The sequence below is a fragment of the Panthera leo genome, chromosome C2 (assembly GCF_018350215.1).
Source record: "Panthera leo isolate Ple1 chromosome C2, P.leo_Ple1_pat1.1, whole genome shotgun sequence".
Lineage (NCBI taxonomy): Eukaryota > Metazoa > Chordata > Mammalia > Carnivora > Felidae > Panthera > Panthera leo.
The window spans coordinates 124,856,097-124,877,564 of record NC_056687.1 but is presented as its reverse complement, the minus strand read 5'-3'; the positions used below and the strand labels follow the sequence as shown (position 1 = coordinate 124,877,564).

Below are 21,468 nucleotides of genomic sequence, written 5' to 3'. Positions count from 1 at the left end.
GGATAATAATACCTACTCCACCCATTCCTGTAAGAGTGCAATGGAAAGACGTGCAGGAAAAGTAGTTTATGAGCTGTGGAGGAGGAAATGTGAAAGTCTGGTTGAAGATGGAGACTCCTGGGGCCTTTATTTTAAGTGATGTCAGCCTAAGCGGCATTAATCTCTGCCGAGCAGAGCCTAGAGGAAAAGGCTGTGGGGGCTGCCCGCGGCGCTGGACTCGTCACCTTTCTACCCAGATGGTGGCCGGCATGCTCGTGTCACAGCCAGAGCCACGGACAAGGGAGGCTGGCAAGGCCTTCAGAAAGGGTGTCCATTCCAACCACTCTGCTCCCACACCAGCTGGGCCTGCGCAGCTCGGCCGACAAGTGCCTCTTGGGGCCGCTTCCCTAACAAATGAAAACATAATGCCCTTGAACCAAGAGTGAAACTGAACTATCTAAGGAAAACACAGTGAGCAAACACCAAGAGCTGAGGGAAACCATCTGATTAGGGCAGCTCCGCTCGGGAGCACAACTGGCCCACGCACACCCTGCACAGGAGGAAGGTGCAACTAGACCTCGGGCGGCGGGTGGAGGGCGCGCGGGGCCGAGGCCATGTCCACCACCACGTGCCAAGTGGTGGGCTTCCTCCTGTCCCTCCTGGGCCTGGCGGGGTGCATCGCCGCCACGGGGATGGACATGTGGAGCACCCAGGACCTGTACGATAACCCCGTCACCTCCGTGTTCCAGTACGAGGGGCTCTGGCGGAGCTGCGTGAGGCAGAGCTCAGGGTTCACCGAGTGCAGGCCCTACTTCACCATCCTGGGCCTTCCAGGTAGGCCCGGCAGCACGGGGGGCCCGAGCAGGTGAGGGCTGGGGAGGGGTGTCTGCGCTCCCTGCAGCCAGGAGGGACCTCAGAAATCACACCAGGGACTGAGCCTCGCTCCCCACCTCTGGGTATGACCCTTGCAGCTCAGAATAAAAGGTGTGAATAAGAGAAGTTGGCCCCATGACAAAGAGGGCTATAGTCGTCCTGGAGAAAATCGGAGAATTCATACTCAAGTCAAAGGAATTGCGGGTGGTGAAAAGAATGGGATTTGTTGTAAGGGCAAGCATGCTCATGATACTAGAATAGACTAATGGTCCTCAAAGGAGAAAATTGTGTGCATGTGTGCATGTGACTTGCTCTTGCCTGCACATACGTGGGAGCAAGGAAGTAGGTTGGTGAATTATTTTCTTCTAGCCCAAAACGCTTATGGAGAACTAATTTCATTTCATTTTCAATTCAATTCAATTTTGCTTTGAAAAGCTGGAGTCTCTGAAAGTGTCAGAAATGCATATTGCCATTAAATTATAAATATCCTTTTTTTGCTTTGCGTTAAGAGGTTCTAGTGTGCACTCCTAAGAAACATTGCATGCCAGAATAAGTTATAATTATATTATAGTAATTTCATAATATAAATATAATTATAAATGTGACATCTTTTCACCCCTGAAGATGAAGTTAAACCCCTGCTTTTAATACAGATAATTATTTCAAACATGCACATAGGAACTTTGCATTCTAGATGTTATGAAAGCGACTCGTATTTAAAGAAAGAGGGTGGGCAAAAAGAAAATAAATGTCAGTCTAATCAGTGGCTCCAAGGAGTGGCCAAGATAGGAGTTTGGTGAGGAAGGGAACAGTGTTTGATTTGCCACTCTGAAACTAACACCTTATGAACAGGTAGATGGAAATAAACTTGCATGAAACTGTTAAGAGTCTTTGAAGCACTTGAAATTGAATGATGAAAAGCAATTCAACTAATTTGTCTTCATTTTTGGAAAGAAAAAGAAGATGGGTGACAGAGCAGAACTGGGGTTTTTACTGCATTTTGGAAGCCATTCCTATTGCAGGACCAGCAGGATCACTAACTGAGACCTGCTTAGGGAAGCAAGGCAGGTGGGACCTGGCCACAGGAAGACAGCGCAGAGGAGGGATCATGCTCTCCTGGGAAGGGAGAGGTCAGAAGGGAGGAGGTGCAAGACCATAGACTGTCGAGTCACACCTCATTATAACTATTAAAAGAAGATAAAAGGGGCGCCTGGGTGGCTCAGTCAGTTTAGCATCCAACTTCGGCTCAGGTCATGATCTCGCAGTTCATGGGTTCGAGCCCCGTGTCGGGCTCTGTGCTGATAGCTCAGAGCCTGGAGCCTGCTTCGGATTCTGTGTCTCCCTCTCTCTCTCTGCCCCTCCCCAGCTTGTGCTCTCTTTCTCTCAAACATACATAAATGTTAAAAAAAATTGTTTTAATGAAGGAAAAAGATTGACCTCATATTCAAAATTGAGGCATGACATCCCATAACTTCATGCTCAATAACCTCAGCTCAGGGCCAAACCACACATTACCAATCTCTTGCTCATTCTGTTTCTTTCCACACATGGGGCCCCACACCATCCTGTCTGATCAGCCCCTATTCTTCTTGTCATCTCTCCTCCTCACTTAGGCTTATATCCTCCTTTCCTACAAGATCTCATGATTCTGATCATTGTCAAGTTCTGTCTCTCCCTGGGTCACTGACAACCAAATGAAAAGAATACATTTTACTATCACCTGTCGCTCTTCGTCTTTCTCAGTCCGGTTTCTATCCTTCATCTCTCTAGAGTGTTTGCTCCTTTGACTATGGCAGATCGGGTAGAATCTTCCAATCACCGACTGCCAGTTCTCAGTTCTCATCTCTCATCTCTCGGGCATTTTAAAAGCCAAACCCTCCCATGGTTCCCCCATTTGCAGCTTAATTAGGTGTAGACATGACTGCCTGACACCCATGCCCTCCTATCTCCCTCATCTTGCCTGACTTATCTCTTACAATTCCTCTGCCCCCCAGCCTCTGCTTCTCCCTGTCTATTTACTCTACCCTGGGCTTGATCTTGGATACCCATTTCTCCCACTGCCAAGTACCCCCTCCACCACTCCACTGCCATCTCCATGAATCTTCTCATATGCAGGGTCCAGCCCAAATATGACCTCCTTTGTGAAGCCTCCTCACATCCCTAAATTGAATAGGATCCCCCAGATCTCTGTACCAGACCCAGGCACTCTAATAACATTGGGCACATCCACCCTCATGACACTGCTCGCAAGTTGGAAGAGCTGAAAAGCTCCAGGCAGCCATCACAGAGTCATATCCCAGTCCTGCCTGTCTGAGTCAGGGGAACAGGATTCCACCAAAAGCCAGGAAAAACATTTCTTGGGCCTGAATATGCATAAACGGAGATACTTGAAATCACTGTTAATGTATGGCCATGGAGAACAGCGTGGATTTAAGAATAGCAAGGCTTCGGGGTGCTTGGGTGGCTTAGTCAGTTAAGCGTCCGACTTTGTCTCAGGTCATGATCTCGCAGTGTGTGAGTTCGAGCCCCGTGTCAGGCTCTTTGCTGACAGCTCAGAGCCTGGAGCCTGCTTCAGATTCTGTGTCTTCCCTCTCTCTGTCCCTCCCTGCTCGTGCTCTGTCTCTCTCAATAATAAATAAATATTTAAAAAAATTAAAAAAAAAAAAAGAATAGAGAGGCTTTTGTGCAGCAAAAGTGACTACAATGTAAATTGGCATCCCAAAATTCAAATATTTGTTTGGTGACTTAAGATTTGGCTGACTAATGTAGGAGATGGGTGGGAAGATTGCCAGAAGGAATAGGCTAAAAAGACCCTCAAAACCTGAAGGCAGGAACATAAGAAGATGGAGCAGCCAGAGAGAAGGCCAGAGGGTGGCCCAGAGACACTTGTAGGGCTCCAGAGGAAGCTGAAAGGGGTAACATTAACTACTCAGGACCTGGCACCTAGAGGGCACTGAAACAGCTGCTGAGAACATTTTCTTGAGCATGACAAGGGGCCGAGGGAAGAGAGACTGAAGCAGAGGAGCTGGGTGAAACATCCAGAGACAGAAATGGAAGGTTGAAAGTTTAATTTTGACCTAGAGCTCAGGGGAGTACCAGCCTGCAGCAGAGAATTAAGCTTTAAAGTTACTATAAAAGCATGAGGCAGATACCATTGTAATACTTCAGTTAACAGTCATAATAATCACTGCCAATTATTCAATTCTTCCTAAGGATAAGCTCTTTTCTTGCAAAATCTCACATACCCTTCATTCATCTGATAAAAATGTATCACGTTTAGTTGGAACTTACAGCCATAGAATAATTTAATTCCATTCGACTAGCTATATTATGTAACCTACAGATAGATTAATGAGGTTAATGGTTGTAGTAGCAGGACTATTTACCTATATATGACCAGCTCTGTATAATTTATAGCCCAAGACGCCCTCTCATTGTATTCCAAACAGTCAGAGCAGCATGTCATTCTCCAAGGACAGTGCCCAGAAATAAAAACCGACCATTTCTTGAACTGCACATAGACCTACCAGTTGAACCTTCACAGCAATACAGGGTAATGTGTATCAGCTTTGTTTTTACAAAAGTGGAAACTGAGGCTCAGATATGGAGACAAGGTAAGGTGCCCAAGCTCCCATGGACAGGAGATATCAGATGCAGGAAATGAACACAAGGCTGAAACGCTTCCAAGTCTGTGTCTTTAGCCCTGCCCATGCTCAGGCCCTGCTTCTACATTCCAGATACAAGGAGCTGCCTTTAGAATTGAAGAGATTGGCCTGCACTTGAGCACGCTAAGAGTAGAGGGTACATCTGCACCTTGACCCATTTATAGCCATATCGTCACAATGCACAATTAGGAGTACCAAGTTTAAAGAGTGGATGACTTGTGTGTCATTTCCTTCCCACCCACCCACCCCCTGCCCTGGAGACAGTGGGGGGAGGAGAGCAGAAGGCTGTCAATGAACAGGGTGAAGAGGAGGCAGAGACCTGGCAAATTCATGTCCCTGGTCCCATGATGACATTATAGGCAAGTGATATTTTTTCTAATGTGTTTGCAAATATTTGGATTGAATTTGGTGCCATGGCAGGGCCTTACAGTTAAAGGCAGATGAACTGGGATCAAGGGCTAGCTTGGCCAGCTAGGTCTCTCAACCTTGCTCTCCCCATCTGTGAAATGCCTCACAATAAGGTATTTGTGTGAAAGGGCTTTGCAATCCATTTAGCAGATCTGGTTCTTGGTGTCAGTCAGTCATTACTGCCCTGTCTACACCACCCAAATCTCTCAAACAGGACATTTGATCTTCCAGGTTTTTTTTCTTCTCCAAAATCAAGTGTCTTTTATGAATCCAAATACCCAAACCAAATATTATTTAGGGTACTCTTTTTCTTCTTTCAGTCCCCCCATGCTACCTGTGTTCTGGCACATCACTGATTCCCAGCCTCTTTGCAGGCACTAAAGGTCTTGAGTTTTCTTTCATACAACTGGCCACATTGGCCCCCTTTCTCTAGCAATGTGAAAAACCAACAGCCACTGAAGACCTAAAGAGTGTCCCATCAACCTGCCAATCATATTTACACACCCAGGAATGGGCGGTTTTAGTGAAACCACATTTAACCCAGGAAACAATTCTACAAAATCTAAAGCACAAATCCATAAAGGAAAAAAAAAAAATACCAAACTGCTTTCCAGTACCCTTTCTAAAGGAGCCACCTGGTGTGTTTCTTCTTACGATTGGCTATTTGACATTAAGTCCAGTGTTCCTGATCCTGTGAAACCAGCTTGTCTTTCCCCGATGTCTGGTGGAAGAAACTGGCCCTAAGAGGTAAAGGGGTTATAAGTTAGTGATAAACTTGAAATGAAATCGGAGGGAGCCCCTTGGTTTTTGGTCAAGCTGCTTTCCCCTTTCTTCAAGAAAGAAATCTATTTTGGCCCAAACATACCTTTTTAAATATGTGGACAGACATCCAAATGTGTCCCCACTAACGTACATCCAAAGATCCCACAGAGAATTGAGGACACATCTGCAAAGCCGGAGAGGACCTGTACCTGAGGCGTAAACTGTGACCGCTTGCCCTATGCAGATGCAGGAATCAGAACACGTCCTCAGCTTGTGATTGTGGTGGCGGTTGCATTGACAGCAGGGCAGTCACACGCAAAGCATCAGGCCCTAGCGTGGACTAGTCAGTGGGGGGGGGGGGGGGGGGGTCTCCATTTCTTGGTGGAGACACACATGGCCAGAGTCACATAGCTGGACCCCGCCTTAGAATCAAAAAGGAAGGACAATGAAGACGGCGCCTCACCCCTCACTGTCTCACCTGCCCCTCCTCCTCGTTGCCAGCCAGATCTTAAGTCCATTTTTCCTGATCTTCTCTCTGCCTTGGCCCAGGACTTATGCTTCCTACTCTTCTCCAATCTGCTTCCCCTCTCACCCCTCATCCTCCCTCATGCATGGCTTTTTCAAATCCTCAACCATATTCTATCACCATATGAGAGGATTCACGTTTATACAGTTAGTACCAGCCAAAGCCATGTGGGGTTGAAGAAAGAGAACTTCTCTTTAGGGAAGGGGAGGAAACCGACATTGGTTGAGGCTGGCTTAGTTTTATGCTGGTGCCAAGCAGCAGCTGGTCCTCACAACATCTTTGTGCAAGAGATATCTCTATCCAGCTCCAGGGTTGAGGAAATTCAGCTTCAGTGAGGTTAAAAGATTTGCCGAATGCCACCTACCTGGCATCACACCGTTCTGTAGGATTTCATGGGACACAAAGGACTTCCATATTGGTTCCCTGAGATGTCAGGAGGAGCTAGGCCCTCTCACCCTTGTTCTGAAGGGCCTTTTCTCTGAGGCCTGGCCTCAGATTTCCCTTCTCTGGCCTCTCCTCCTTTGAACTCCTCCATCAGCCTCCCCTGCCTCCAATCTGAAGCCAAGCTGTGCCTGAGGTATGGGTCCTCTCTAACCACCACCAACAAAAGCCTCAGGTCCAGGCCTTTGGCTCCTGGTGATTTGCTGTCTCATAAGCCTCACACCCACACCCCAGCTAGTTCAGGGATGCCAGCCCCTGAGAACTCTTTCCTCTCAACTCCCTGCTCTGAGCACCTCCTCCTGAGCCTCTTGAGGGTTGTTTTCCCAAATTATTCCTTGAAATTTTATGTTATTGAACAATTCAATGAAAGTCTCTAGGGGTGGAGGCAAAACATTAATATTTCTTTAAAAGCTCCCCCAAGAGATGCTAAAGTACAACCAGGGTTGGGAACCACACCCAAAGGCACCTTGCCTGTCAGTCCATAGCTAGTTTGGGGGAATAAGATATTTTGCAACAGGGAGGGAACATTGAGTTCCCATTTTTCTGTTTGCTTCTGTCAGCTCTGAATCCTGCCCACCCTTCAAGTCTGATAATGCCTCATTGTTCATTGGAAAGAATGCCGTAGTCACACCTTTGGTGCAGGGAATCAGTCTATAGAGCCGTTGACTCACCTGTTATCAGCTGATAAGCTTATGTGCCTCTTGCTCAGAATAGCAAATAAGAGACAGTGTGGCTAAAAGAGAAACCTACCCCCTTTGGGAGCAGTTTCTCTGGGTACCTATCTATGGAAGATTAGAATCCCAGATGGTAGATTCTTCCAGCTGGAAAGGAAGTTCAGGTCACCCCCATGCATCTCCATGGTCATTACTAGACATGGGCGGGGGGGGGGGGGGGTGGTTCTAGCAATGAGTGGTAGAGAACATTTCCTCCTACTTCCTGGAACCTGCCCCCATCACAGCTCCCTCTCTCAGAAGCACCCCTCGAGGGATCTCCGAAGCAAGGAAGAACTTGATCTATGCATCCAGGCCCAGGATTGTGACTCTGACAGTGGTCCCACAAGTTATAAAACAATGTTGTGTCTTTTCCAACCACGGGCTAAGAGAAATGTGCTCAGGGTGAGGGTAGACCCCTGATTCAAAGCAGGTGCCAGTGTTCATCAGAAATCCAGAGGTCAAGAGATAGCAGGAAGGAAATGAGGCCTTGCCATGCATACCTGACTCAGCAAAGACAAGAGGGCATCTGACAGCCTGAGGCAAAGGCTGAGCAGGACAGGCTGGCCCAGGCTCCAGTGCCCAAGGGCTCCTGTGGCATAGCAACAGCAACTCTCCATACCAGGCAAGTCCACAGTGATTTCACCTCCCACTTGCCAATCTCACAGCCCTTCTAATCCAGCAATGACAGGCAAGACCATGTGCCTCAGCCACGGCCACCTCATGATGTGTTTTCAAGAACAAACATTAAAACTACTCAGTCTAAAGAGTTAATGGCCCCACCCTTGCTGAGAGTCCAGGAGAAATGTTAATTTGTTATAGAATGAGGAAAGGACATCCTTTATCCTGCTTAGTTAATATCGTTTATTTGGTTTTTGTTAGTTTGTTTGGTTGGTTGGTTGGTTTTGGTTGGTTGGTTAGTTGGTTGGTTGGTTGGTTGGTTTTGGTTGTTTTAACCAGATGCCTTGCCAGGTGTTTCTCAAAAGGGATAAATGATTTTGTTTTCTGAATAGCTTAAGGCTTAAAATGTCAGAACAAGAGCAGATTTTAAAATCTCCAGCAAGTTTCTGGGTGGATTTGAAGTTCACAAGAGGCCCATGAGGACAAGATGAAGAGAAAGTCAAGCACCTTCCTCTTTCCATATGTCCAGTTTTCTGGTAGTAACATTCACATCAGTATAGCCTGGAGGATATTTCCTGAAGCCTGGGGCTGCCCAGCAAATGTCCTGTCCATACCTGTCCTGAACCAGGCTTGTAGTAGTATAATTGTATGCATTAAAGAGAACTAGAACCACATCGTAAGCAACTATGAGAATAGATACTCTCAAAGTGAAAAGAAATTTGAGGTTCAAGATTTCCAGTAAAAATATGATCTTCCCAGATTGTAAAGTGCTTGAAGGCAGTGACTATTTTTCATGAAACTTTATATCTTCTACAACATCTGACATAGGGTTTTGTAGAGAATTTGAGCTTAAAAATACTTGATGAATGAATGAATGAATTCATGGATGAGTTATATGATTATGTAACATATGACTATGAGCACATACCAACATGTGCTGAGTGAAAACACAAAAATATAAATGAATACACAAGTACATGACACACGCTTGCATTTGTTAATAAGGGAATGAACAGAATGTTTGTTCCCAGTATCCTGTGGGGCCAGCAAAACCATTGAGCAAGGCTTTAGAGAACAAAGGTGGCCCTCTAGAGCCCTCCTACATTAAGAGTGGATCCAAGGGCAACTCCAAGGCCCTCATTGGTTCTCTTTGCCCAACTGGGGTCACCACAGCTCTAGCATCAGAACTCAGCTGTAATCTCAAGATGCCAATGTTAATCAATTCAATTCTTCCAGGGATGAATGGTCAGATCCTGGAGGATTGATCCACACCATAAACCAATATATTTATCCTGCAAATATAGTTGCTAATAGGACCAAGACTGATTACATAGCTGCTTGTAGAATTCTCTTCTCAGCAGAGAAGCAAAGTTCAAATCAGAAGTTGCTTCAGGGGAAAAGAATAAGAATCAAGTGGCATAGAACTAGAGTGGCTGGATGCCATCACCTCCACGGAGAGAAAGTTGACAGGGCCTCCATTCCTCAGACAATGCCAAAGGCTCTTTAACGAATTCTGAATGATCTGCCTCTCCTTTTTCAGTATACTTCATTGATTCCCAATTCTTCCATCATGACAAGTTGCTTTGTGATACACACCTTAGAGTGAATAAGCTGGCAGCTCCATTGATATTGGCCATATTTGAGATGAAAATCTTCCTGGAGAGATTAGAGAGAAATTCCTCCCAGGACGTCCTTGTCTTGAGAGCCACATTCACAAATAAAATCTCCTAGGACATGTTATTCCCTGAGATGATTTTTAGATAATATTTCTTTATACATTTTTAGCATCCATTTTAGAGGTTGATATTTCATGGCTGAGTCTCCGAGTTTGGAGGATACATTCTCTTAGGTGCTTACAGATCCCTGTACCCTGATGGCAGCCTGTTTTTCCAGGATTAGGTACCTCAAAGGAATGTACTGTGATGGGAAAAACAATTTGGAGATAGTTCTGGGTTTGATCCCCAGCTCTTGCTTGTCCCTCAAAATATGTCCTCGGGCAAGTTCCTGAACCTCTCTGTCTCAATTTCTTCAATTATAAAATGAAGGTAATCATATCACCGACATTGCAGGGGTTTTTTAATGTGGACTGGATTTGTTCATGTCTGAAAAGCGACTTATAGCTTTCAATCAAAAGTTGCAATTGGCTCTGATAACTAGGGTAAGACAGAGCTTTCTGCTTTGCTTCACACAATTCTTCAGTTCTGCTCCACCAGAAATACCCACACTTGGGGCCTTTCCCTCTGGAAAACACCAAGACTCATTTGTCTTTCTTTTGTAAATGCATTATGCTTGTAGCGGGCATGTTTAATGACTGTCTTTCTCCACTTCGACATAAGATCCGTGAGCGGAGAGACCATGGCTGACCTATTAATTACTGTCATCCCTGTGCCTAGTCATAGGGGCTCAGAAAAAAACTGTTGAGATGAGTCAGTGCACATTAAGGACACACTAGAAACCACTTTGGATTTATCTGGAGGGGAGGCATTGGGGGAGAGTTCCAGCAGGATCTACAGCTCCCATTGCTTCCTGAGAAGGGAACTGCTGATCAGCTGGTCATGTTGAAAGGCCTGTGAATGATATAGCAGTCTGTTATATATACCCAAAACCTACAGCTTACCCTGACTATAGTAGTCCCTTTGGAAACAAGCAAAAACATGGTGCCCTTAGTATATCACCTAGTAACCTTGCTTCATCACATGCTATGAATGAATATCGGGTTTTTCTAAAGCGGACGCAACAATATGAAGCATTGAGCCCATATGAAAAGACTAGAGGAGAACGACGTTTGGGATAGAAGCCAAAGTCACGCAGTTTTACTATAAGCTCTATCAGTAATTTTTCATGTCACCTTAATCAAGCTATTTCCTCTTTCTAGACCCCAGCTTATCAGGCTTTAAAATGAGGAAATGAAATAGCTATCCATTGGTTGTCTCTACTCCCAACAGTTCATGATTTTGTCATTCTACAGACAATTGTGTACATGCAGGTCCTTCAACAATCAGAGGATTGTATGTGGTGGTTTTGCATTTCTCACAATTCCACATCCCCTGGCAATGACAAGGTTCACATTTTATGGACTTGCTATTTCTCAGGAATTGGATGCTGGCTGATTGTGGTTGCTTTATTTTATTAAACTAAAGCCTGGTGGTCATGCAGAAGTGGTCTCATCTGTCTGCTTGTGTCTTGCCTCTTGCCCCACAGCCATGCTGCAGGCAGTGCGAGCCCTGATGATCGTGGGCATTGTCCTGGGTGCCATTGGCCTGCTGGTGTCCATCTTCGCCCTGAAGTGCATCCGCATAGGCAGCATGGAGGACTCTGCCAAAGCCAACATGACACTGACCTCTGGGATCATGTTCATCATCTCAGGTAAACAAGCAGCCAGGGTTCCCTCTCTCAAATGCTTTTCTGGGAATGTCAAAGTAAAATTATTCTGGCAGAGGAAACATGGTTTGTCCCTAATGAACACAGTTTGAACATGGATCAGAACTTTACACACTAGGATTCAAGATCTGAGACTAGAGCCCAATTATGCTCTACAGAATGATCATGAATGTTAAGGTCCCCCTTAGCTGCCATCTGATTATTATAAGAAATTCTCAGTCCTAAGGTAGCCATGTGAGTCAGTCCCTAAAGACATTATTTTGGCAAGATTCTTGAAAATGATTTTAAGGAAAGAGCACTTGACACCATCGAAGGACCAGACCCAAAATATTTGTATTACTAATCCTTTGTCCCAAGATGCATGGAAAAATCTCTTTCTGCACACATACAAATCCCTCCACAGTTAGAGAGATAAGAGAATCTAAGCACTCTAAGAGAGTCTAACATAATGTCTAGCACATAGTGGGAATTCAATAATCAATGCTTGGATTAGCTATTCTGTTATATGAATGGAATGTTCGCAGCCTGCTCATCTAAACTCATTTCAGCATACATTGCCTCAGAAACGCTGTGATCCCTTTAAAGCTGACTCTGGCGCTTTCTTGTATTTTGCCCGCAGGTCTCTGTGCAATTGCTGGAGTATCTGTGTTTGCCAACATGCTGGTTACTAACTTCTGGATGTCTACAGCGAACATGTACACTGGGATGGGTGGGATGGTGCAGACTGTTCAGACCAGGTAAGCTTCCAATCTAGTCTTAGTATCCTGTGGTGAATATTGTTATAAAAATCCTATTAAACACATATGCCTAATGTGACTGTCAGTGCCTGAAATAGCAAAAATTTATCAGAGGCAACCATGCCATATCGTAAATCAACAATGATCTGTAAATTCATAAACTTCATTTCAGTGAAATATCCTTGGTGCTATGACTTGAGGCTGAGCTGACATTTGCATTGAAATACAGCGACAGTTCACAGTATTTATCTAACATGCTTACACAGGCCCCGTTGTGGTGGCAATGAAACAGGCACTATTAGCCCAGGCATGTAAATGAGCATCAACCCACATCCCCAGACCATGACGGGAACCTGACTAGGGACAGGCGAAAGCTTGAGTAGAACTGAGAAAGGTGCAGTATAGGTGAGAAGAGTAATGTTATGTTTCTTCCTTGTACAGTTGCCTCTTCTTCTCATTCATTCATTCATTCATTCATTCTACAAATGTATAGAGCACCTGATGTGAGCCAGGAGCTGTTCTGAAAGCTGGGGATAAGACAAGTTCCCCATCCTCACGGAGGTTACAATCTAGCTGAGGGAGACGAAACCCCACTATAATTTGGTGTCTGAAGGAGGGTAGAACTTTTAAACGCTGGAAGAGCAACTCTAACACCTATATTCATTTAGTCACTTCAAAGGGACATATTTCAAAGCAAGAAGCAGCAGTAAATTCTTGATGGAGAAAAAAACCTTCTTCTGAGACAGTGATGTAAATATCATATCTAAGTGACCCGTCATCTCTGGAGTGGATACACTTGGTATTTCTCCAGCCACACCATTGTGGGATACAGACAGGGGGTGAGGTTGTATAAATCCATTACTTTCTGGCTCCCAGGAACTCCAGTCCCCATCCATGTTCCTGCTTTGTTTCAAGAATGAGAAGGAAGTGATCCCCATAAGCTCCCCTCATCCTCTTCTGTGATCTTCCCATGGTCTTTTGGTTATAAGGGCAACTTAGAAGTACGCTGACCATGTTTTCCTGGGACTTTACCAGTTTTAGCACTAAAAGTCCCACGTCCTGGGAAACTCCTCCCTCATGGGCAAGTCAGGATGGTTGGTCAGCCTACTTAGAAGAGCCTACCTTACCCAGAGTATCTGGGCACCTGTGTCACTGCCCCTGCCAAGAGGAGTCACCCACCCCACTGGCACACAGTGCTAATACCCACATCATCCTCTCACACCATCTCCCTACAACCTGTACCATCCCTCGGTCAGGCAACTTCAGTCCTGAGATTGAGACTATAAGATTCTAGAATGTTCACTGAGTGCCTTCCTCCATAGATGGGCAGCAGTTTTTCCCTTCTTTCTGTTTTCTCATCCTTTCTACCCAGAAGTCACACAAGACAACATGGCTGCCAAGAAAGTTCTTGACAGTGAACTGATGGGCTTTCTGGTACCCCATTTGGTCCCAGCATCCCATCCTCTGCCAACACCGTGTTAAGGGTACCCAAGCTACAAAGTGCCTGCTTTCATGCTATTCAGAGCTTGTGAGGTGTTTTGTATTAGCCTAAACACTTCATTTTATAACCTGAATTATTCACTACTTTTTAAAAATTAGAAGTGTCATATGTTGGGTTACTCAAACACAGAGCCTGAAAAACAGATTCTGAGGTTTCATGTGCAAGTGATATATTAAGGAAGGGGAGACCGGGTAGGGAGTGAGGCACCCAGGACAGAGAAGAGGGTAATTGCAATGAATTCTGGGACTCAGCCCAATCCTGGGGAGCTGTGGGGCATGAAACATACCTCAGAGTTGTCTTGACTCCCAAACTTTCATACTTCAGCACCAATCAGCCTCTGTGCACATGGGCAAAATGGCTCCAGTGGCTAAATCAAAACCTGACCTCCAAAGGAAAACATGGGGGCCAGCAGGCAAAGGCAAAGACCACAGGAGCTGAAGAAGAAACACAGAAATGGTGAAAGGGACATAAGGGACATGGGCAAAGCGCCATTAGTGTTTACTACAAGGATATTTCACACCACACACACACACACGCACACACACACACACGTATGCAATCCGTTTTTCCAGCTCCTTGTAAAAGAAAAACATCAGATCCGGCAGTAATGGGCCCTCACTTTCTATGGCAACAATCTCTGCAGCTGCAAAATAGTTGCCCTCTTAGCAAGAGCTCACCCTCTCCAGTTTATCCCACCACTCTCAAATGTCCCAACGCTGAGGCCATTTATCATTATGCTTGTGGGGGTTTTCCCCACTTCACTCATTTAAATTTCTTAGCTGTCCTAGTTAGGTATTTAAGTTTGCTAACCTTGACCAAGAGGATCTGAGTGAAAGAAGGAGACCTCAGTCCCCATGTTCCCCTTGCCCAGAAGATAGTATTAGCTTAATGATGAACAATGAAGGCTTTGGAGGCAGAAGGATCTGCATTTGAATTTCAGTAGCTCCTGTGTCCTTCCTGGGTCTTTGGAAAAGTTACTTAGCCTCTCTAAACCTCAATCCCCTCCTCTGTAAAATGGGAGTGAGAAATCCTGCAAAATGAGGCTGTTGGAAGAATTAAATGAGATTGTGATAAAGGTGCCCATCACAGTGTCAGTAAGGGCTCAATAAATGCTAGTGATGGTTGTCATCATTAACATTATGTGGTCACTCGACCATCTTTAGAGGTATCAAGGACAGGGGTTCTGTCTGCGCCAGGGCTGAGGGACCAAGACTGCCCCCAGGAGATTTACGCAGGGGCCTCTCAGGAGGACGCCCAGGAAAAGGTTAGGTGTTAAGCCCCTAGCCACGCTGGGGAGGGCCAACAGGGTGGGATGGGGTTCTTCATTCCAAACCAACAGCTTTCAAAACAAATGTCTGTCACTTCCAAGTCCAAAGGAAGTAAAAACTGCCTGCAGATAAATGTTCTTCCAGAACTTTTTCAAGCCCTGAGCTCAGTCTGCCAGCTTTTCCCTTTACATTACGCTTGGTCATCAGGCTTATATTGCTTACTTTGATCCTGCTAAAATGTGTGTACTTTTAAAGCACATCTAAAGGATCTTATTTTCTTAGGTTGTGGAGGTCTGCACACACATTGCTGTCTTCCAGCTACTGGTATAATGTTCTTAGTTGGTGACTTTTAAACATACTAGTGATTCATGGTGTTCCACAGACAGCCCCATGCTCTTTGGTGGACATGAGGGGAAAACCTCCAAGGGCAGGTATCCGCCATGCTGAGCTGTCCTTTTCTGTGGGGCTCTTGGAGATGAAGGGAAAGTTGGTAACTTTCTAACCAACGGAAATACCCAGTGACATCCTAAAAGTTTTTGGCCACTCTCCCCACTGTCCACAGAGGTCCGTGTGGAATCAGAATTATTCTATTCTCAGGAGACTTGGTTCTTGGACAATCCCAGTCAGATCTAACTGAGTCCCATGGAGGGACTGAGTTCCCCTGGGAGGGAAGGGCACCAGCACTGGAATCAGACCGCCACAGGTTTGAGTTCCAGCATGAGCTGGAGTAGAAGCACCATGAAAGTGAGGGCTTGGTCACCCCTGCATCCCAGTGCCAGGGCAGTGCCAGGCACACGGCAGGAGCTCAAGAAATACTTGCTGAACAAATGAGTAAACAAATGAAAGAATGAATGGTCACTTCACATTAGTTCTTCCTGACGATAATGCTCCTACCTGTGTGGACGGCTGCCAGGGCTACTTGAGTTAGGTAAGATGAGAGCTTACTGGCCCACAGTAAGAACTCGAGGGGCCAAAATTCCTTCAGAAATAATAACTTCAGACTGCTTCCATATCTCTCAAATTTCTCTTGCCAAACCTTGAAGACACCCCCCACCCAATGCCAATAGGGAGGAAGGGGGATTTCCAATGATGTTTCTCTGAGAGTAGAGACTTATAATTAATTCCATGCCTGAGTGATGCCAGGGGCCCGAAAATCTCACAGCCGTTTTACTGACTAGCTTCAGTCCCACTTCTGTTCTCCAGGGTCCCTTGTTCAGTCGGCTGTGACCCAAATAAGCATTCAGCAGCATGGTCAGGGGTAGGTGTGGAACCCCCAGAAGGGCTGACAGAGAGGATGGGCATGGCCAGGCACAGCGGGTAGAGTCTGAGAGTGGAGTCACCCATACTCATGGCCTCACTTCCCCCCTCAGGTACACCTTTGGTTCGGCCCTGTTCGTGGGCTGGGTCGCTGGAGGCCTGACGCTAATTGGGGGTGTGATGATGTGCATTGCCTGCCGGGGCCTGGTGCCTGAGGAAACCACGTGAGTCTCCCCATCCCAATGCAATCAGACATTTCATCCGAGTCCATTTTAAAGTATAATTTGCAGCCAGAAGGATCAGTCTGGGTTTTTGAAGAACTTTATTAACTGAAGGATCCTGAGCCTTCTCTTTTATGGGGGACCTAAAGAACAGAATAGGAACATTTCAGCTGAGCAGATTTAGGAATAATCCTGTTTGAGAGAGAAAAGTATCCCTCCAGGTTCCTTCAGACTCCAGTATTCTGTAACTGTGGTTCTCAGCTGAAAACAATTCTGCCCTCCACGAGGTATTTGGCAACAACTGAACACTCTTGATTGTTGCAGCTTTGGGGTGGGGTGGGGGTGATCCTGGCATCTAGTGGGTGGGGCCCAGGGATGTTGCTAACCCTTGCCCGATGCACAGGTCAGGCGCTCACAACAAAGAGGCATCTGTTCCAAAATGCCAAAGTAATGCTGCAGAGAAACCCCACTGTAACCCCATAAAGGGGCTCGGAGCTGGGAGACCTCAATCCTAGTCCAGTTCTGTGCTAACTAGTCCTGTGAGTTCTAACAAGTCATTTGCCTTCTCTGGGCCTCTGTCAGCTTACCGATAAACTGTGCAGATTAGAAGAGATGGGCTCCATGTATGTACCTTTGCACTCACAAATTCTTGGATTTTTTGTTTTTTTTTTTGTTTGTTTGTTTGTTTGTTTTTGTTTTTTTTTTTTGTTTTTTTTTTTTGGCCTAACCATGTTCCCCTGGACATTGTTTCTGGCTCAGCTGCATTTTTTTTTTTAATTTTTTTTTTAACGTTTATTTATTTTCAAGACAGAGAGAGACAGAGCGTGAACAGGGGAGGGGCAGAGAGAGAGGGAGACACAGAATCTGAAACAGGCTCCAGGCTCTGAGCTGTCAGCACAGAGCCTGACGCAGGGCTCGAACTCACAGACTGTGAGATCATGACGTGAGCCGAAGTCGGACGTTTAACCGACCGAGCCACCCCGGCGCCCCTGGCTCAGCTTCATTTTAATTAACAGCGGGAACTCACTGGTCACTAATGACTGGCTTAATACAAGGCAAGAAATTCTGCTCCAATGCAGAGGCAGAAAAGCTGGTGTCTCAAAGCCTGGGGGTGACCACCTGTCTCAGTTTGCCCAGGGCTAAGGGTTTCCTGGGACACTTTCAGGGCTAAAACAGAGACATTCCAGGGGAAATGGAGTGGCTTTCCGTCTTATCAAATACATCTGTGGTCACGGAATGTTTCTTTTTCTCTCAGCTATAAAGCCGTGTCTTATCATGCCTCGGGCCACAACGTCGGCTACAAGCCGGGAGGCTTCAAGGCCAGCACTGGCTTTGGGCCCAACAGCAAAAACAAGAAGATATACGATGGGGGTGCCCGCACAGAGGACGAGGTACAGTCTCATCCTTCCAAGTACGACTATGTATAACTCCAAGACACCTCGGCATGGGCAGAAGAACTCCCCCACCAATTAGAGTGCACTCGAAAAACAAGGAGATTTTACCTTGACTCCTGATTGCTTTTGACTCACAGTTGGAAGTTAGAAAAACCTTGATTTCATCCATGAAGAGGCTAGATGGTCTGGGCCACATGTCTCTGTCTCTAATGCTCCATCACAAAAACAGCCGAGTTATCAGATATGAATTAGAGGCTATAGTTCACAGTTTCCAATCCTCTATTTTTTTTTTAATTTAACCTTCCTCATCTGATGATAGAATGTGGTTTGAATTCCTATCAGACAATAGCCCATCAATGATCTATTTCCCAACTCATCCCCCAGAACAATTCTGAAAGGAAAAAAGGAGAGTCGATCAAAAGACATCATTTTCTGCTATTTGATTTTAACCTCCCCCACCAACCTGGCTACTAATAAACACTGATTGAAGAAGAAGTGATGGGGAAAGAGATATGTAATGTCTCCAGCTCATTATCTGAGTTTTCTTACACTGTGATCTTGAACATTACCTGGACCAAAGTGATTTCAGTTTGAAGAAAGCTTTCTGCTTTTGTTGGCATCTGCTAATTCCAGCAAGACACCCCCCAGGGGTCTCCTGACCTCTCCACTGCAGGGCATCTTTCTGTCGCAGGCCAGAAAGTGTCCCTAGAAGAATGAGGAAAGGATACTTGTGGGTAATCTGAGTATATTTGGTATTCTAAATATAATTAGAATAAATTATATATTAGTGAAATGATACACTGTCTCTGTGAATTAGCCTCACCCCTGCACTTGAAGAAAAAGAAAAAATAATTGCTTTTGATATTGTCAATATGGACTTTGTAAAATCACACTTAAGTTTGAATTCCATGAAATGCTCACTCATCCGAATTGTTTCCCTTTGAGCTCTCCAGGACTGTGACGATACACGATAAATACAGTGTAACCCTGTAAAAACCAAAGGATGAAACCTAGGGAGTGAGTTGAAACAAGTTCTTTTGAAAAACAAGAAAACAGTGATGACCCTGAATGTAATGTTACATTTCCAAATGACACATGCCCACACTTGCATGGCCAGAGGTCACATACTTGGCATTGTGGTTACCTTTGTTACTGTGAGAGCTCTTCCCTTCACTAAATTTACCTACAGTCGTTGCCACATTGGATGTTCAAGAACCAAAAGCTCTTTGCAGCCGCACGCCTTCCTGGTGTTCACATCACTGCTGTAGGAAGCCTACACTCCTTCCAGGTTACCAGAATTCTATCCCGACACCAGAGCCAGAATAGTCACCCTGGGAATTAAGGTGGGGGGGGGGGGGGAATCTCTCAAATTACCTAATCAGGGAGCAGCAGGCAATGGGGGAATCTCACCACTGGGTTATTATTTGGGGGAAAAAGTCCTCACATCAATAGTGCATATAAAAGTGGCCTCTAAGGAGATGGTGAATATTCATAGGGGGCTTCAGGCTGGACAGATTCTGTATGGGGAAATGCAGATCACAGCCCATTCAACAGAAAGGAATTTTGTTCACCAACAGCCAAAACAAACTCAGAGACCCTGCTCACTGAGACACCAATGGTTCGAGGCTATCTCAGATAGAGTATTCATGGAACTCATTGTCTGAGATGGGATAAAGGATGAATAGATAAATCAAGAAACAAACAAAAAAACAGGGATGGGGAAGACAAAACTGAACAACCTAGAGCATGGAGATTGTAAAGAGTTCTCAGTATTTGACTTGAAAGCCATGGGCACGATGAGCTCTCCTTCCTACCACCAGAAAGCCATGGTCAGGTCTGAGGCACTGAGGTGTGTCTCATCTGGGTTTTTAATTAGCACATTCTCTATCCAACACGTCATTTGAAAGCCTCTATGGAGTTAGACTGTGCCTTGTAATTTTGTTGTTGTTGTTGCTCTGTCCTATTGTATATGCATTGACTATTGACCTGCATGTTTTGTTAACTATTAAAAATACTATGATCTCACATTTGAACAACTGCTGCTCTTTTGTCCTGAGCTTCAGGAAGTGGAGATGGAAGTCTCAGCACCTCAAAGCTGAGGGTATCTTCCTGGAGTGTTTCTCATTGCAGAAACTGTCTGCTCAGCTGTAGCCTGGCTGCCTGGAGGCCAACTAGATTTGATCCAGCCCAGTTAGTGGTTTCTGAAAGTTGAGAAGCCTGAATAAAAAGGGATTTCCTGAGCAGCCAGGCATGTGGCATGGGATCCAAGAACCACATTTAGCCTGTCTGACCCTTAGTGCACCAGCCTGAAGCGTCTAATGTCATTGGCCTCCCCATGAGCTAGTAAAACAAGAGAGCCAATGTCTGTCCTCTTAATGCTGTCGAGGGCTGGGTTCACCAGCTCAGTTAGCTGTACTCACTGAGGCTGAATCAAGCTTTGGAAGCAACATGAGCTATAGAGTCAGAACAGCCCAACCTCAAATCCAGGCCACACCACTTGTATTAGGTTGAGCAAAGGACTTAATCTCTCTGAGGGTGGGTTTCTATGGAATGGGGATGATAAGCATAATGGAATAATGCAGGTATAAACACTCAACTTGCATAACTTTAAGACAAGCTGGGTATTGACTAAGGTAACTAGGATACCTGAGGCCAGCGTTGGCTTCAGACACAGCTGGATCAAGGAATATGACCAAGATTCTACTTTTTCCTGCCCATACTTCAATTCTGCTTTCCTCTCTGTTGGTTTGCTTCTGGAACAGGTTGTCCCCACAGGATAGTAGTGATGGCTGCTCATATTTCTCAGCCTATGCCATCTTTCAGCTAGGGTGCCTTGCCAAAAGGATGTATCTCCTCTCTGATATCTGTAGGAGAAAAAAAAATCCTGATAAAGCTTATTGGACTATTTGAGTCATGTAGCCACCCCTAAATATCTTCATATAACCAGAGCAGTGGTATTTAGCTTAGCCTAGCCTGGGCCCCACAGTCAAAATGTAGAGACTTGTTATATGCCATTAAGGACCGAGAGTCCTTAGAAATCAGGCAAACTCATTGCTTTGCCTCATTTTTTTACACCTTTGGTTGAACCTGAACTCCAAGAAAAGTTTCAGAGGCACAGCGTCTGAACCTTTCTGACCAGTTACCAAACAGCATATTTATAGCACAGAGGGAGGATCTGAGAGATTACTCTGGTTCTCACAGAAAATGGATAATTAAAACAGAAAAATGGCAAAAATGTAACATTCAACTTTAAACCAATGGGATTACAAAACTGGTTAGTAGAAAACTGTCCTCGGTTATATAATTTTGAGCTATTCGAGTTTAGATTTCCCAAGATTAGGGACATTTTGAAGACTCTCATGCAAAGACATAAATGAAGGAATCAAATCATAACATACATGTATAAAATGTGACTCACTATCGTTATCCATAAAATTCCCTGGCGAATCCCAAGCTATGGACTACTGAGTATTCCTCTGTCATCACCTTGAGGCCCAAAAGGAAGGAGGTATAATCAATGTCTCCATGGGATGGCCAATTCTTTCACCTTTTTCTAGGGTAATACTCAGCCCCATCCCGCCTCCACAGAACATTACACAGGGTCAACCATTGCAATGACCGCAGTTTTTGCCAAAGCACCTGGCATTTCAGAGCCAACACTTTCCACTGGACAGAACAGTGAGCTTGGAATCAGAAACCCGAACTTGTCCTGACTCCAAGGCCA

The 21,468-nt window shown here is 45.3% G+C and overlaps 1 protein-coding gene across 1 annotated transcript; it reads left to right on the top strand.

The window, feature by feature from the left end:
• The first annotated feature begins 396 nt into the window (after positions 1 to 396).
• On the top strand, positions 397 to 19,769 carry CLDN18 (claudin 18). The gene is made up of 5 exons (XM_042902998.1): positions 397 to 813; positions 11,187 to 11,351; positions 11,986 to 12,103; positions 16,243 to 16,353; positions 17,606 to 19,769. The coding sequence occupies exons 1-5, from the start codon at positions 594 to 596 to the stop codon at positions 17,775 to 17,777; spliced, it is 786 nt and encodes a 261-aa protein (XP_042758932.1). The 5' UTR covers positions 397 to 593; the 3' UTR covers positions 17,778 to 19,769.
• Positions 19,770 to 21,468: the final 1,699 nt, after the last annotated feature.